General features: G+C 30.8%; 1 protein-coding gene across 1 annotated transcript in view; it reads right to left on the minus strand.

Moving 5' to 3' along the window:
* The window catches only part of LOC143916942 (metabotropic glycine receptor), a 298,569-nt gene that overhangs the window by 2,729 nt on the left and 281,225 nt on the right, over positions 1–14,615 (minus strand). The window contains exons 9-11 of the mRNA XM_077438248.1: positions 11,503–11,641; positions 1,091–1,196; positions 804–986 (exon numbers count right to left, since the gene is read on the minus strand). Coding sequence (XP_077294374.1) covers positions 804–986; positions 1,091–1,196; positions 11,503–11,641 — 428 coding nt within the window. The remainder of the gene's footprint in view (positions 1–803; positions 987–1,090; positions 1,197–11,502; positions 11,642–14,615) is intronic.

Genomic DNA, 14,615 nt, shown 5'->3' on the forward strand with positions numbered 1-14,615 from the left:
TGTGAATTTCGTACATTTTTAAAGTATTGAATATTGAATTTTGTTCGTACCATATTTTTATTACGTATTTACTTTATTTTTATATGTTGTGATTTCATATTAATTAAATATAAATTATATAAATTATCCTGCCTTTTTTCCTGTCAAAACCCCCCCCCTTGACAAAATCCTGGCTACGTCACTGTGTACACTAACATTAAAATAATATGATACTATGATTACTTACAAAATTAAATTAAAATTGTAAAATAGAAAATGATCAGTAGGTCAGTAGCTATTAAAATAGATATAAGATGTATTGTGAACATAATGTAGTAATAATAAAAAGCATTTAAAAAAAAAAAAAAAAAAATGTGTGTCCACACATATTTATGCACAAATCAATACATATACGTACTTGTTTAATAATTTAATATATTTGTGTCAATTTTGGCTCAACAGTCTTTCAAAGTACGTTAACTTAATTAAAAGTGAGTTATTTCAAAGCAAAAGAAAACAGCATTAGTAAGAGGAGTATAAATAATGAAAAAAAAGCCAATTATAATCCAAGGAAACCTGTCATTTCCATTTGACCGAGTTTGATGGAATTTTCGATATGCCTTATATGTATGTATGTATACTAAATATCGTAATAAGATAAATAAAATTATTTTTTCTCGTTAGTAAAGAATTTTGTGTTAGTGTGATTGGGTCAAAACAAAGTAATTAAGTTAATCAAAATATAAACTAAAGTTTACTTATACATACATACACATTTCATAATAAAACATTTTCAAACGTATTCAAGATGGTTTTAATCAAACCTGAATATCCAGTTCGGTGACTTTTGTATATTCGTTCAGTCCAGCTGAAGAATTGGTGCTTGTAGCATATTGTGAATTTCCACCGGACCTAGATTTTGATATGAATTTTCCGGTTGGAGTTTTTGGCACCATACTCGAACCTTCATGTTCATTTTTTCCATGCCCTTTGAATACTAAATATGCCTGAAAATTGTAAATTTATTATTAAGGGAAAATTCAGATTCATTTTCATTCTCATTCTCACGTGTACATAATAAAAATAAAGTAATAACGAGCGGGTGACTCACCTTGCTCCCGAAGATGAAACACAACAGAAGCGTAATAGTCAGTTGTGTATGACAGAAAAATATGATATATAAAAGATCAGGATTGGCGGGTGATTGTAGGAACAACCTGTCGAAAAAATAAGAAATTGCTACTTATGATGTTACATAAATATTACATACATACAAACACATAAATACATAGATAGATTCGTAAATACATATATACGAATTTATTAACTAATTTGTAAACCTCGATAATTGCAATGTTTTAGGGGAGTATGAAAATTGTTTTATTGACTTATGTACATACATATATTCATCAGCTTTATTTGTATGAGATTTTTCAATTTTATTTAGAAATGCAATGTAAGGTAATGGCTTGAAAGCTTTATAAGGAAATTTATAATATATGATATACTTAAATATTTCTAAAACATAATAAAAAGTAGATTTCCGAGGTTTACAAGCAAGTACTAGATATACATACATATATATGTAGGTACATTCTTTACTGATAGTTACAACGAATTTGCATTACGAATACGTATTTATGAACAGTAATTTAAAGAAAAGTTTTAAATGTATTGAATATTTAAACGAATTGGATTTGCAACTTCCGTTCAAAATTATACTTCATAAATATGAGAATAAACCGAAAGCGAAAACTGCAATTGATCAATGTCAAACAACGTTAATTTAAATAATATTTCGTAATGAATCGTTATTTCTTTATCCAACGTGTATACATATTATTAAAGGTAATAACCATATAATAATTTCTTCATACATACTTATGTGTAGTCTTCTGAATAAAATGTCAAAGTGGAGCTAAGGCCTCCATACACGATGAAACATGCATCGTTACATGTTACAAATATCATGATCGCGATACAAATCTCAACGTGTATGTGACTGCGTCGATAACATCTCTCAGATATTAGGAGGTATTGTTGCATTGAATAGTTGACGTTAAGGTCGTGAAGTCTCGGATACATGTATCGATAGCGTGAATTTGTTTAAAACCATGTTCGCTATAATAAGTGTGACCATACGTCTCTTTTTGACCGAGACAGCCCCGTTTCTCACGTGCTTTGCGTTCATACTGCCATTTTCGTAAAATTGTTTGATTTGCCCCTTTTTTCCATCGCATTTTTTCCCCTCTTCATTTTATTCATTACTTATGACTCTTATGAGTCATAAGAGCATAATAGCGGGGGTAGGGCATTTTTTTTACGGAGCGTTCCATTTTGAGTCTTGGGAAATTTGGTCAGCATATTTATCATATTTTAAATCAGGGCTGTGGATTCGTTAGAATAAAACGTGACTTGAACATTTGAAAAATTCTAATTGATTTGTACATATGTACATATGATTCAAAACATCATTGCTCTAAATATTTGAGAAACGGTTTCAATACACATTTCAAAAAGTACATACAGTCAACAAAAAAATAAACATTAATATTGAGGATAAAAAATATTTTTTATCATTATCATCGTCATCATTTATATAGCCATTCACCATCCAGTGCTGGATGAAAGCCTCCCTAATATGCTTCAATTTGTCTGCTTTGCGCAACTCTCATCCATCTGATTCCACACATTTTTTTTCTAATTTCGTCTACACATCTTTCATTCGATTTCCTTTTCACGCTTTTAAATTATCTCGGGTACCATTCTAGAACTCCCTTTGTCCAGATTTCGTCAATTTTCATTTGATATTTCAACATTTTCACTCTCTACATATTGTAGGTACTTATATCCACTACCATATCTTACTTCTTTCCCACGTATTCCATTTTCTATCTCTCCTCGATATGCCGAGCACCGGTCTCTGTGACGAGCCAGAATGTTAAATTACAGAAAACGCAAATATGGTATTAATGTGCGCGCGCAGAATACAGGAGGAAAAGCCTGTTCCTCTTGTTCCTGTTGTACCCTGCTCGCGCAAATTAAGTGAGTATGTACGTGAGTATGTACCGTTTACCATGCACCCTTTTTTTTGATCTTTCGTCTTAAGATCTTTCGATTTTCGATCTTTGCCTTCCGATATTTGCGTTTTCTGTAATTTAACATTCTGGCTCCGCCCCGCCCGCCGAGCACACAGCGTTCCACATTTCTTTCAGTACATATATATACATACATACTACATACATATACAATCATCTACAGCCGCTCACCATCCATTGCTGGATGTAGGCCTCTCCAACACGTTTCTACTCGTCTCTGTTTTGCGCAAATCTCGTTAATCTCACCCCACACATTTTCCTAATTTCGTATACCCATCTTCCCCGCGGTCTTCTTTTTACCCTTTTACATTCTCTCGGGTACCATTATAGCACTTCTTTTGCCCACTTTTCTTCCATTCTTCTAGCCACGTAGCACGCCCATTGCCATTTAAATCTCTTTACTCTATTCACTGTCCACTACCCTTGTCAAACTTCTCACCCACGTGTTCTACCTCCTGTCTTTCCTCGTTATGCCGAGCATACAGCGTTCCACACTTCTTTGAGTATATTGGACTTTGTGTAGCCACTTGGTGTTCAATATCCAAGTTTCACATCCAGACGTCATCACTGGCAAAACGCATTGATCGAAGATCTTTTTCTTCAAGCAAAGTGGCATTTTTTATTTAAAAACAACATTCATTCATTCATTCAAATGCACTCCATCCTAATGTAATACGTGTCTTTATTTCTTTTTCTTTATTACCGAACATGTCAATTATTTGACTTAAATATAAAAAAAAATATTTACTTCTTCTATAATACTATTTTATCATCTAATGAAATGCTATCAGGCATTTAATAACAAAATTGGCTACTCTATTTGTCACCACTGTGTAATTTATAATAATTTAAAACAAAGTTTTTCAAACTAATGCAAAATGTGTTACAATAACACATTTTTTATGTTTTCTTTAATGTTCAAGGCATACCTTGAATATTGAATATCCACTATTTGGGTAAAATTCATGCCTTCATGTTTAGATTTTATATTATTTTTGAATTTTAATTAACGTATAAAACAATGTTGGAATTTGAAACAAGCATTATATCGAGTGACCAACTGTAGAAGCTATGTATAATACTACTAAGGGTGAAGGGAATCGAACAATAATGGAATCCTCACAACAATGAATGACGACATAGGGTACAACAATTATGTATACGGAATAACGTCAAGTCTGAATAGAATCAACCAAGAGTACCTACATACATATCAATAACAACGGATTACATATAATCGGCAACAGCTACCAAATTCCCTATGAATATTCCTTTGTCTGTGGTTCACCTCCAATTTAAATTATCTATTCGTGTATTCAATTGAACATTCTTATATATATAATACAGAATGGGCCAAACGTACTATATCTATGCACTATATGTACATACAGAACTTATTGACTCCCCAAAACCTATTCTGACATTTGGCTCACACTGTAGTTTAAAAAACTGTGACCTTATTATTGCACTTGTACTTATATTGCTCTTTCTCTTTCTCTTTCCATAAGTTATGGAAGAAGTTTCGGAACCCCATTGATTTTAATATATTTTCCAATTTGCGCACCAAAATAAAGTATCTGACGGCATCCTGTCATCGTCGATATATTGACAATTGTGGAAAAAATATTTCTGCTAATCCAAAGAGCTTCTGGAATTATATTTCATCACGAAAAGATACTTCCAACAAATTTTCCACCATCCGTAATAAGGATGATATTAATTTTGAAGGAGAATATGAAATTTCTCATGCATTTGCAGAATATTTTGGATCTGTTTTTCACTCATCATCGTCGTATGTTCAGGATGCTGACGCTAGCAATATTTCGTGCCCTATGCTGATAATCGGAGAATTTTTTGATGCTGATATTAAGTATGGACTTGATCGTCTAAAGTGTAAAACTTCGTGTGGTCCTGATCTTCTCCCTGACTTTGTGTTGAAGGGATGTCAGAGGGGCCTCATAAACCCACTCAAGTTCATATTTAGCCTTTCTTTGAAAACCTGTTCCTTCCCTGTAATGTGGAAAATTACAAAAGTAACACCAATTTTCAAAAAAAAAGATAAGTATCTGGTGGAAAATTATAGACCTATCTCTGTTCTTTCTGCACCAGCAAAGGTATTTGAAATAATTCTTCATAGATATATTTTTAATCATTGTAGCCAATATTTGATTGATCAACAGCACGGCTTTCGTCCTACTCGTTCTGTTGTATCGAATTTATTATGCTTTTCCAAAATAATATGCAAATCTCTTGATTCTTCACTTCAGGTAGATGTTGTCTATACTGATTTTGAAAAGGCCTTTCATAAGGTTGATCATGGCATTCTCACTAGAAAACTTTCTAATTTTGGGTTATCTGGTAATTTAGTGCATTTTTTCACAGATTATTTGGCGAACAGAAAGCAATATGTTTCTTGCGGTATTCATAGATCGGATGAATACCATGCTTCATCTGGTGTACCACAAGGGTCCAACCTTGGTACATTATTATTTCTTTTGTTTATTAATGATATTGGTGTGTCGATTGATCAATCTGGATTTCTCCTTTTTGCTGATGACTTGAAGATTTTTAGAACGATCAGTTGTCATTCCGACTGTGTGGGATTGCAGGATGTCTTAGAATTACTATCTGAATGGTCTTTTTATAATAATCTACCATTCAGCCTGACTAAGTGCCATGTTATTTCCTTCTCAAGGTCTCTTTCCCCTATTGAGTTCGCTTATAGTCTTCGGAACTATCAATTAACACGAACTGACTCAACTGTTGATCTTGGTATACTGTTTAGGAGTGACTTCAAATTTTCGACTCATATTTCAGATATGTGCTGTAGGGCTACCAAAATGCTTGGATTTGTTCTGCGCAATTCTCACTACTTCCAAGATCCGAATATAATGGTGCTACTTTATTGTTCGCTTGTCCGGAGCATATTGGAGTTTGGATCTGTAATTTGGAGTCCTACTGAAATTAAATTACCTCTATTGATAGAAAGAGTCCAGAAGAAATTTCTACGATACCTATACTTGAAAAAGTATGGGTATTATCTGTACTTATTTCCCACAGCGTTTCTGCAAGGTACCTTGGGCTTTAATTCTTTGGCTTCTAGAAGGATTGTTGCCATTTCCAAATACTTCTTTGGAGTTTTAAATGGAGTTGTTGACAATCTTTCGATTTTATCAGAGCTTAAGTTTTGGGCTCCTGAGACCGATAGAGCGCTGCGTAATCGACGACTCTTTCAACCTATCTTTGCAAGAACATCTACTTTCAAGAACTCGTCACTGGTGGAAGCTGTCCGGTTCCTAATGTGGTTGATGAGCATTTTTACCTGTTCAACTGTCATGTTGATGAGCTGGTTAGTTTCTTGAGATTCAATACGAGACTATTTGAATGAGATGAATGATTGGAATTTTTATTGCTTTTTCTTTGTTATTTTCTTTCTATTTTTCTTTTTTTTTTGTAGGACCGGTGTGACGCTTTGGGGCAATCTGTCAGGTCACACTGTCATTTTATTGTTGTTATTATTTTAAAATAATAAATTAAATTAAATAAATAAATTGCTGCACAGACACAAACAAGACAATTTTTGCGCCATCCAACAATTTTGAAATTTGGAGACTCCCGTATCGGGTTCGTATAAAAAGCTAGTGATTAAAATATACTGAAATATACTTATGTACAGAGAAATGTTATATTAATAGAAGTGGCTTTAGGCGTCATATTTTTGTAAAGTGACGATTGTCCACAGACAATCCTAAATAATTTTAGCATCAGTCGTATTTGATGCTTGGTGCTCGATGTATGTATGTCCAATAAAAACTTCTCCGTTTGCTTATATTACTCGCAATATGGGCAAGCATCGGTAAAAATTGCAAAATGTATTCAAAAACACACAATAAACAACATGGGATACATTTTTATAAGTAAATCGATCTGATTGTGTTCCGTGCGTTTATAGAGACGTGTATTTATAGAGACGTACCGCGTAATATTGACAACAATTATTTATTCGTAAGGGCAATTCTATTATTTTTACATTTCTCTGCTTATGTACATATGTATATTAACAAAAAAAAACGAAAACTGTCAGTAAATAGAGACGGTGATTAAAGTATTTGCTGTGACAAGTAGGGATTGCAATTTACCGTCAAATTTCATAAACCGGTAAACTGTTAATTATTTTTCCTACACCAGTAAATGAAAAAAAATTTTTTCGTGTATGTGGTTACTTTTTTTTTTAATTTTTAGCTTAGATTGAAACGTAAGTAATTTAAAAATGAATCTTAGGTCAATAATGTCATATATTAAAATGTCATGTATTAAAGTAAATTCGTAACAATAAATAAATTTTATTTTTTATTTTTCGTTTTCAACCAATCATATTAATTTATTTCAATTTTCGACAATTTGAAAGTTTTGATCGTAATTGAAAGAACCGTCTAATGGCATTTATTACGATTTGGTTAGTCTGTGTTGCCAGTGAATTTATCAATTTGAAATTGCCACATTTAATACTGAAAATAAACAAATTCCAGACTACCTAATCCACAATACGCCATTTGGCCAACCTATTATTATACATATATTCCATTAGACAAGAAGCTTTAAATGTGTAGGATATATATAAATAAACATGTACATACATATATGTATGAGACTGTATTAGTAAAATTTATATATAACGAAGAAAGGAACGGCAACAAAATTAAGGCTTCGGATGTACAGCCCTCTTAATGAATAATATTAAAAATTAAGTTCAATTAAATATGCCTCTTTGTGTATTTGTAATACATTAAAACGTGTTGTATATACATAGGTATTTATGTTGAAAAAATAAAGATAGATAAGAAGATATTAATGACAAAGTAGCGAAATTAGCGTAGTTGTGAACAGATGGCACGGCACGGTAACATCTGAAGTTAACAGTCAGTAATTTTTACTACGCAACTTGAATTAAACAAAAAGAAAAAAAGAGGATGAAGCGGGCGTTGAAAAAATGACATCCGGTAAAAATTAATGTTTTGATATAGAGGGGTAAAAAGATAATTTTTTTGTAAAAAAATAATATTTAGTTAAATGAGGGCATAAAAATGCGACAATCTGCGTTGAGTGTGATCCGAAATTGTTCTAGAGGGTCTTTTTTCAACACAGTTGTGGTCGTTATTTCTAACGGTCAAATTTTTATACAATTTGAATCTTCTCGTACTATTCTAAGCATTATAAATACTATAAATAATACAATATCTCGGCGATGTGTAAACAACAAAAGTTTAACAATCGGATAAATGTATGTATGTATAAAAATATAAACGGATGATATTTAATAATTCAGATTTCCTAACTAATGTATGGTGGAAACTTGAAACATTTCACACAAATGATGAAAATTTTCGTAACTTTTTTGAAGCTTTCAGCAGTGTCGGAAAACTTGTTAAACAACCGGTTGAACAACAGGTATTCGCAAAACTTCCAACGCTTGCAAACATCGTCTAAAGCTCTCTCTAAGCTTTTAATTAATTCTGAAAGCTGTAACGCGTTTTTCTTTTTGCAAAGAGAATGTAATTGCTGCTCGAGAATAAGAAGCGCTTCATACCACTCGAAATTACAGCAACAGTTTCAGCCAACAGTGGCTTCAGCATATTTCGCTTAATATTTCTTTATAGCTACACTTATTAGAAAAACGATATAACATTACATCGTATCGCAGATTCTGCAAACATCTTTCGATAAAGGATCACATGTACGTAATATGAAAAAGTGAATACTCACAGTAGAATGCTAACATACATACAATTCAATATAAGTCTGTCACGTGCGAAATTGTATTTGAGATATGAATATTGAAAAAAAAAATCAATTTCAGATAAAATTTAGTATGTATAGGTATAATATTACAAATGTAACATACATAGAGACATACTACATACATATGTATGCACATATATTATTATACATTAGGAATCAATTTGCAGCTGCGAGTATTTTGTTGGTGCTACTTTTCACGATTCAGTTTCCTATATTTGTTATTTGATTATGCTCCGTTTTCTTTTAGGGAAATCAACCGAAACCACATATTTGAAGAGGGTTTTGTAAAAATTTGCTTGAAGGCAAAAATAGGGATACCGTGTATCGGTAATATTTATCGTAAATATTACACTTTTACGCCGTCGTAAGGAAAGTATCCCCGGGATAATAGTTTCTCAGGGCATATTTTTTATGGTATCGTCTTTGAAAAACAATATCTCAAAATATAAATAGACAGAATGAAATATTATATTCTATGTGAGCATTTTCACCATACAATAATAAATAAAAGAGTAATATATCAAATATACATGTTATGTATTTTTATTATGAAACAGTTCTTAAAATACCTGAATATTAGTATTTCAATGTTTACACAATATGCATTATTTATACATGAAAACATTTACAAAAAACTCATATCAAAATATTATTGGTATAAGGTTTGAAATATTTTAATAATTTTCTAATTTATATACCAATATATGTAGATATGGTAAAATCTCAATATGGTAGATTAGTCTGACGATTAATTTATATATGTATGAATACATAAACATAAAATTTTCATACCTACATATGTACATAAGTATAATACTTGCATATAAATTTTTGGGTTTTAATATAATTTAATTCAGATTCAAGATCGAACTGGAATTTTATCAAAATTAAATAAATAATTCATATTGTGTGATATATAAATATATTATATTATGCATATGTATGTATGTATAGCTTATTCGTAATAAAATATTTAATTTAATGTAAAATATATCAATTTGGATTATATTTATTTGATACTATATATATGCTCTTACTAATCATACACGTCGTTATTTTAATTAACAAAAAAGTAAACCAAAGCGTGGTGATCATTTACCATTTAAGGGGTTGTAGGTTCAAATTCTGACGAAATCGAAAATGTGATTCAATTTTTTCGATGATTACTTGCATGATTTGAATTATTACAAAATACAAATCGATTTTTTACTATCGGAGTTTGCTAGTTATTTTTTATCTGAGAACAATTTTTGAAATGGACCCATTAAAATCAAAATCTTTTAAATCTTTCCGCTCCAAAAAGCAACGGGAACCCACTAAAAATAAATACCTCACTCAAGATAATTTTATATAGAAGAATAAATAACAAAGATTAAATGTTTGACACGGTAAAGTCTGCTGCCTCAGAATCCTGCGATAACAATATTTTTGAATATTCAATTAAAATACATATGTTGATTCGCTTCTGGTTACAGAATCTGTTGCTTTATCCATTTTTATTATTGATATAAGGAGTATAATTTAATTTTATGGTTAAGAGCACAAATATTTATAAGGACGAAGGAAATCAAAAATGAAATGTATTTTCATTACAATTGTCCTAAAGCATAATTCAAATTGTCAATATTTTAAAATAAGCTTTATAAATGGAGAATTTCAAGTTTCACTTAGAATTTCATCTATATGCGTAACAATGAAATTGCCACGTTTAATTATGGCTTAAAATTGTAACTTTTAATGGTGTGGTTACGAAAGTCATGTTGCACGTAAAATCTGATTACTCGCAGATTTTATATTTTAGAGCGAGCATCGGTCAGTTGCTTTTTTGAAGTTGAATTGAATCACATTCGGATAAATGAAGCGTAAAATTTTATTCAAGCGGAACAAGGGAATTTATCGTTAAGTCTTGTTTTAATTTTTACTCGTTGTGTGGGTTCGGTCAGAGGCCGAGGGACGGAACCCCGTGTCATAATTGGATTGTTTCGAACTCTCGAATATGTACATTAACCGAACAAAAATATCAAAATACACACCCGGTATAATAAAATCACAAAATATTACAAACTACGTTTGGTAAATTAAATTACACCAGCCGAAAAATAATTTGGGACAGCTCGCGCGAGTTAAGGGCTGAAGGCAACCCTCTACCATTGTACTCATCATTGTACCTCTACCATTGTACTCATGTACTCGCAAATTCGTCATTTCTACGACGCCATCATATGCCTCCTTCGTTGTCATATGATTAATATTAAGAACAAACGACTAACCAGCAGAGATAAGACACACCTAATTTTATAAATGCACCATTGATTAATGACACACGTATGAATTACTTATTATTGATTACTGACACACATTGATTATGAATAACACTATTATATCCACCACACCCATGCACTGACTAACCAAGATTGTACAACACGTGTCTTCAACACATTCATTGTTTTATTCCCTTTAATCCATATTTCTCATTCAAAGATCTTCTAGGATTTTTAATTTTATTTTTTTTATTGATATATTTAACTCTCACTTATCCATTTATAAAATAAATTGTTTTTTTATTCAAACCATTCGTCTGCAATTCTTTATTCGCGCAATTAAAAAGATATCAAATAATACTTACATGGAAATGTTCAGAAAAAGCGATAACAAGAATTCATTGTATATAGCCATGGATATGAAGCGGCTTTCGTTGAATTCTGATGGAGCTTTTCTTACGACGATACACAGCCGTATTCCCCAAATGAGGAAAATCACCTCCACTGAAATTATATAGAAAATATGCAAATCAATAATTAATATTTCAATATGTTTTGAAAAATGTGTTTCTAGAAATTTAATTTGAATTTGAATTCTATCCATTCACTTAAAAAAATATGATGTATGTTTTTCCGGATGAGCGAGATGTCAAATGATCGGATTTCCTCCCAAAGCACGGTATCATAAATCACGATTTTGTACGATGTCGATATCAAATATTTGGTATACGCGTGCAACCGTAAAATATCACTGCTAAATACATATTATAATAAATATTACGGCAAAATCCCACTGTGGCAGTTCGAAATATAATATTTAATATCGACGAGAAAAACACGAGACGGGAATGTAATGTAAATATGGAATTAGGATGGTTTAATACTCGTATATATGTGGAGCTATTTTTTTATCCGAATACATTTTAAGGGTACGCACGTGTGCAACATGTTCGCTTATAGTATTAGACCGTATAACAAATGGTTGTGATAAGGGACTGTTCTAAATCTTATCAACTACGTAATATTTCTCAACTGGAATAAAAACCGGTTGAATTATTTTGCCAGAGCATATATAAATTAAACATATGGGGATCTGATCTAATCAATAATTTCATAAGTGATACACATATGTATATACAAATAATTTTATATATATATATATATATATATATATATATATATATATATATATACATATATATATATATATATATATATATATATATATATATATATATATATATATGTATATATATATATATATATATATATATATACATATATGTATATATATATATATATATATATATATATATATATACATATGTATATATACATATATAGAAGCATATTTCAATTAGTGAATAAAATTATATAAGTAATGTACTTAAATATACATGTAATACATACATACATATATAGTAGGTAGAAACATGCAAATTGAATTTATTAGAATTTACATAATTAGATATTTATCGCTATAATTTTTAACCGTGAGCTCAATCATAATCTTTTAATTTATTAATTTTAAATTACATAAGTACTCATAAATCTAATTTACATTTAAAAATTAGTATACCAAGCAGTTGGCATGAGTTATGGTACCATGAATGATTTGTGATTTTTTTACCACAAGCAATTTTGTACTTTACTAAAATTATGTACAAGCCAGAGCCGGTTCTGGGAGGCAGCACACCAAGTTCAGGCCTAGGAGAGTCGTGGTAAAGGGGCGCCGCGAGGCACTGTATTATTACTTTATTTCTTTTTATAATTATAAATTTGAAAAAAAAAAAATGATAGATTGAAAAAATTTATAAAACATTTTATAGTTAACTAAATAATATTATTTATGAGAAGTGCAGGGATTTTACTGTAAAATATTAACTACTCACGAATAAAACAAATAAAATTAAACCAGTGGTTCTTAACCTTTTCAGTTTTCAGTTCCGAACCCCCTTGAAAAATGAGTTTTGGAATCTTTAATTTAGAAAAATACATTTATAGCAAGCTTTTTTTTCTTAGCGCACAGATACATATGCCACTTGATAGGACACTTTTAACAAGGGCTTCTGAATTGTTGCGCTACATAACTTTGTGATTGTACCACTGGCATCAAATCGAGCCTTCTTTGACTTCAAGATGTTCAGACTATGACCTGCACCTTAACCACCATGCACAGTGATGAAATGTTCTAACAACTTTGATGGTTTAAGATTGCAGTTTGTATACATCTTGGAATACAAGATGCATTGAGGTCGTTGTGTACCATATTTTTCTGTTACAAATTAATCCGTAACCAGCATAATCGTCTTTCCATCTTTGGCTGGCGTATTTTGACATGGCGGGGCTTACTACGGTCAAATAATAATTATATGTACATACCTACTTCAAAATTTTGCGAGAAAAATTCTTACGTTTTTGTGATCATTATATGTGCCCATAATTATGAAAGTGGTCTAAGTCAAGAAAATTTTTTTTTTTAAATCAATTACATATTACAATATAACCGATATTAAACGATAAAATCGACTTTAAAATTTATTACAATATAACCGATATTAAACGATAAAATCGACTTTAAAAAAAATAATTTTTTTCTTGACTTAGACAAGTTTCATAATTATGGGCACATATCCTATTCGGGCTTTAATCACTGAACAATTAAGTATGTATTTGTTTCTGCTTTTAAATGGTAGATAACGTTTGGAATCCAACTTTCATGTGTGTACACATGTTAGTCTCAAGAAGTTTTCTGCTATCTATCTATAGTATTTTGCTATCTACCACTGTCGCAAAAATAATTGTAAACAGTATAATAGTGGAGACGACGGTGTGAAAATTCTGAGAAAACTGTCGTTATTATTTTCGAGAAATGAGGAGAGAGGATGACGCGATATCCTGCCATAAATTATATTATTTTAGTTATAGCAACTCAAGCGCTTTTGTCATGAAAAAAATTGGCCGATGTCATTGAATATTAAAATAGTTTTCAAATATCACAAAACTTAATATTTTTATAAAAAAATATATTGTTAGAAACGCCTCCCGCACCCCCAGATATGCATTCTCGCACCCCATGGGGTGCGCGCACCCCGGTTAAACTGTCGTTTAATGTATAAGTTAAACCACTGCATTAAACTGTCGTCGGTACAAATCGTTGCTTGTATTTTAAGGAGTAAACTTGGATTAGAACTCAAACTCAAAATTCAATCGAATTATCCAAATAACAAAACCAACTGAAATTATTTATGTGGCGTGGTATAGTGCATATGTGTACATATGTATATATGTATATTATTATTATTATTTTATTATTTTATTAATTGAAAAATCAACAGACAGGATGTACAGAGATAGGTATAAAAAAAACAAAAAGTAAATAAATAATATATGTAACATCCGAGTCCAATAATAGATTTTTACAAAAATGAAAAAGATAAATATAAGGAAAACAAAATTAAAAAGTAAAGAATAAAGG

This window comes from Arctopsyche grandis, chromosome 1 (genome assembly GCF_051622035.1).
Source record: "Arctopsyche grandis isolate Sample6627 chromosome 1, ASM5162203v2, whole genome shotgun sequence".
NCBI classification, from domain to species: domain Eukaryota; kingdom Metazoa; phylum Arthropoda; class Insecta; order Trichoptera; family Hydropsychidae; genus Arctopsyche; species Arctopsyche grandis.